Below are 2,239 nucleotides of genomic sequence, written 5' to 3'. Positions count from 1 at the left end.
GAACATCTTCATTTATATGGTGAGGTTGATTTCTAGGTATTTAATTTTTTTGGATGCCATTATAAATCATATTGTTTTCCTAATTTCTCCTTAGTGAGATCATTATTGGGGTATGGGAATTCTATGAATTTTTTTTAACTCTGTGGATTTTTGTGTGTTGATTCTGTATTCTGCTACATTGCTGAATTTGGTTATTAATTCCAGGAGTCTTTTGGTAGAATTTTTGGGTTGCCTATGTAGAAGATCATATCATTTGTAAATAATAATAATGTGACCTTTTTCCTTCTCTACATGTATCTCACTGATTTCTCTGGCCAGGATTTTGAGTATTATGTTGAAAAGAAATGATAATAGTGGACATTCTTTTCTTGTACCTGACCTTGAGAGAACAAGCCTTTATGAGGTAAAGTCTTTACATACCTATTTTCTTCATTTTTTTAAAAAAAAATCATGAATGAGTGTTGGATTCTGTGAAAAACTTTTTCTGCATCTATTGATAGGACCATATGGTTTTTCTCCCCTTTTTTTTTTTCTTATTGCGTATTATACTTACTGATTTTGGTATGTTGAACCATCTTTTTGTCCTATAGTGTGTGTCTGTCTGTCTGTCTGTCTGTCTGTCTGTCTGTCTGTCTTTCAATGAGATCAAGCATGTTCAGGATGGTATGACCATAGACTTTTTATTTATTTCGAGACGGGTTTCACTACATAGTTCAGGGTGGCCTTGCATTGAACTCACTACACAGGCCAGCTGGCTCAAACTCACAGCCAATCCTCCTGCCTCAGCCTCCTGAGTGCTGGGATTACAGGCATGCACTGCCATGCCTAAAAGCCTGTAGTTTCTGGATGTTTTGTTTTGTTTTATTTTTTAAACAAATATTTAATGATACATTGCTCTTCAGGGAACTGGTTACAGAGGCCTTTGAAAACTAAGAACACAACCATGCAGCACAGATCTGAATGAGTTTCTTACCACAACTACCCTGTACATTATAACCTTTTTCTCTCCAAAATGACCCTCATCTCAGATGAAAATCATTGCCACAGGGAAACCAGAAATCTAGCTTTGTGGCTAAGAGGAAAAACAGCAATCTGTTGGTTAACTGATAAGAGCAGAGAACCCTGAGCCCTTCACTGTGCTGTTCTGGCCTTCTTACTCTTGTTCTTCTTGCTTCTCTTCTTCAGCCCATCCACATTTGCTCTCAGCAGGTTCGAACAGGCCATCTGAAGCTTACTCACTTCTTCAGAGCTCGCCACAGTGCTGATCTTCTTTTTCCCATCTGTTGCTCTCAACAGACGTTTGTCATCTGCAGGCTCAAAGCCCTCCACAGAGCGCTTCTCTGGGAAGGATCCAGTTCGACCATCGTATTTCTTCAGGGAGATGAACACACTGCCTGAAGTCCAGCACTTCTGGAAGAGCTTGGTCAGCTTGGTCAGGAACTGCTTGCTCTCCAGCAGCACCATCTTGACGAAGCAGGGTCCAAATTGTTTTTTTGTTTTTAAGTTGGGTCTTCATCATGTTTTGAGATCAATATGACACTGGTCTTCAGAAATGAGTTTGGCAGCAGTCCTCCTCTTTCAATCTCATTACGGAGTTTGGGGGAGAATTGGTATTATAAACCTTTTTGAAGGTCCTGCAGATTTTGATAGTGAATCCATCAGATCTTGAGGTTTTTTTGTAGTCATTATGTGTGTTGTTTTGTACTGTGTATTGAAATCACAGTCGTGAACTTGCTAGGCAGGTGCTGTGCCACTGAGCTACATCCCAGGCCTCTCAGTTTTTCTTAGTTTGTAATTTTGTTGTTCTTGTTGTTTGTTTGTTTGTTTTTAATCTCTGCCTTGATTTCATTACTTGTTCTTGTTCACAACTTTTTTTTTTTTAATGTGTTTGGTACAGGGTCACACTATGCAGCTTACACTCCTAGTGATCCTCCTGTTTTCAGCCTTCCCAGTGCTGGGATTACAGGTGTGCGCCACCAGGCCAAGTCTCGGTGACTGGCTCAGTGCACCTGGGGACAGGACCAACCCATCAGGGGATCAAACCCCAGTCCCTGTGCTTGCCTAGGCAGGTACTCAGTCTGTGGAGCTATCTCACCAGCCCATTATCTGTGTCTAAGAATCTGTCCATTTCCATTTGTTTTCCCAGTGGTCAGAGCACAATTTTTCACAGTAGTTACTCTCTATTGGATTTCAGCAATGTCCATTGTGATTTTGCCTTTTTTACCTTTGTGGCATTGAT

At 40.5% G+C, this 2,239-nt stretch overlaps 1 protein-coding gene across 1 annotated transcript; it reads right to left on the bottom strand.

Moving 5' to 3' along the window:
- Positions 1–1,131: 1,131 nt before the first annotated feature.
- LOC101590116 (signal recognition particle 14 kDa protein-like) lies at positions 1,132–1,464 on the bottom strand. The gene has a single exon (XM_012515342.1). It carries the CDS (start codon positions 1,462–1,464, stop codon positions 1,132–1,134), a length of 333 nt encoding a protein of 110 aa, XP_012370796.1.
- Positions 1,465–2,239: the final 775 nt, after the last annotated feature.

Source organism: Octodon degus, unplaced genomic scaffold, assembly GCF_000260255.1.
Source record: "Octodon degus isolate 3935 unplaced genomic scaffold, OctDeg1.0 scaffold00004, whole genome shotgun sequence".
NCBI classification, from domain to species: domain Eukaryota; kingdom Metazoa; phylum Chordata; class Mammalia; order Rodentia; family Octodontidae; genus Octodon; species Octodon degus.
The sequence above is the reverse complement of the archived record's forward strand: the minus strand, read 5'-3'. Positions and strand labels throughout refer to the sequence as shown.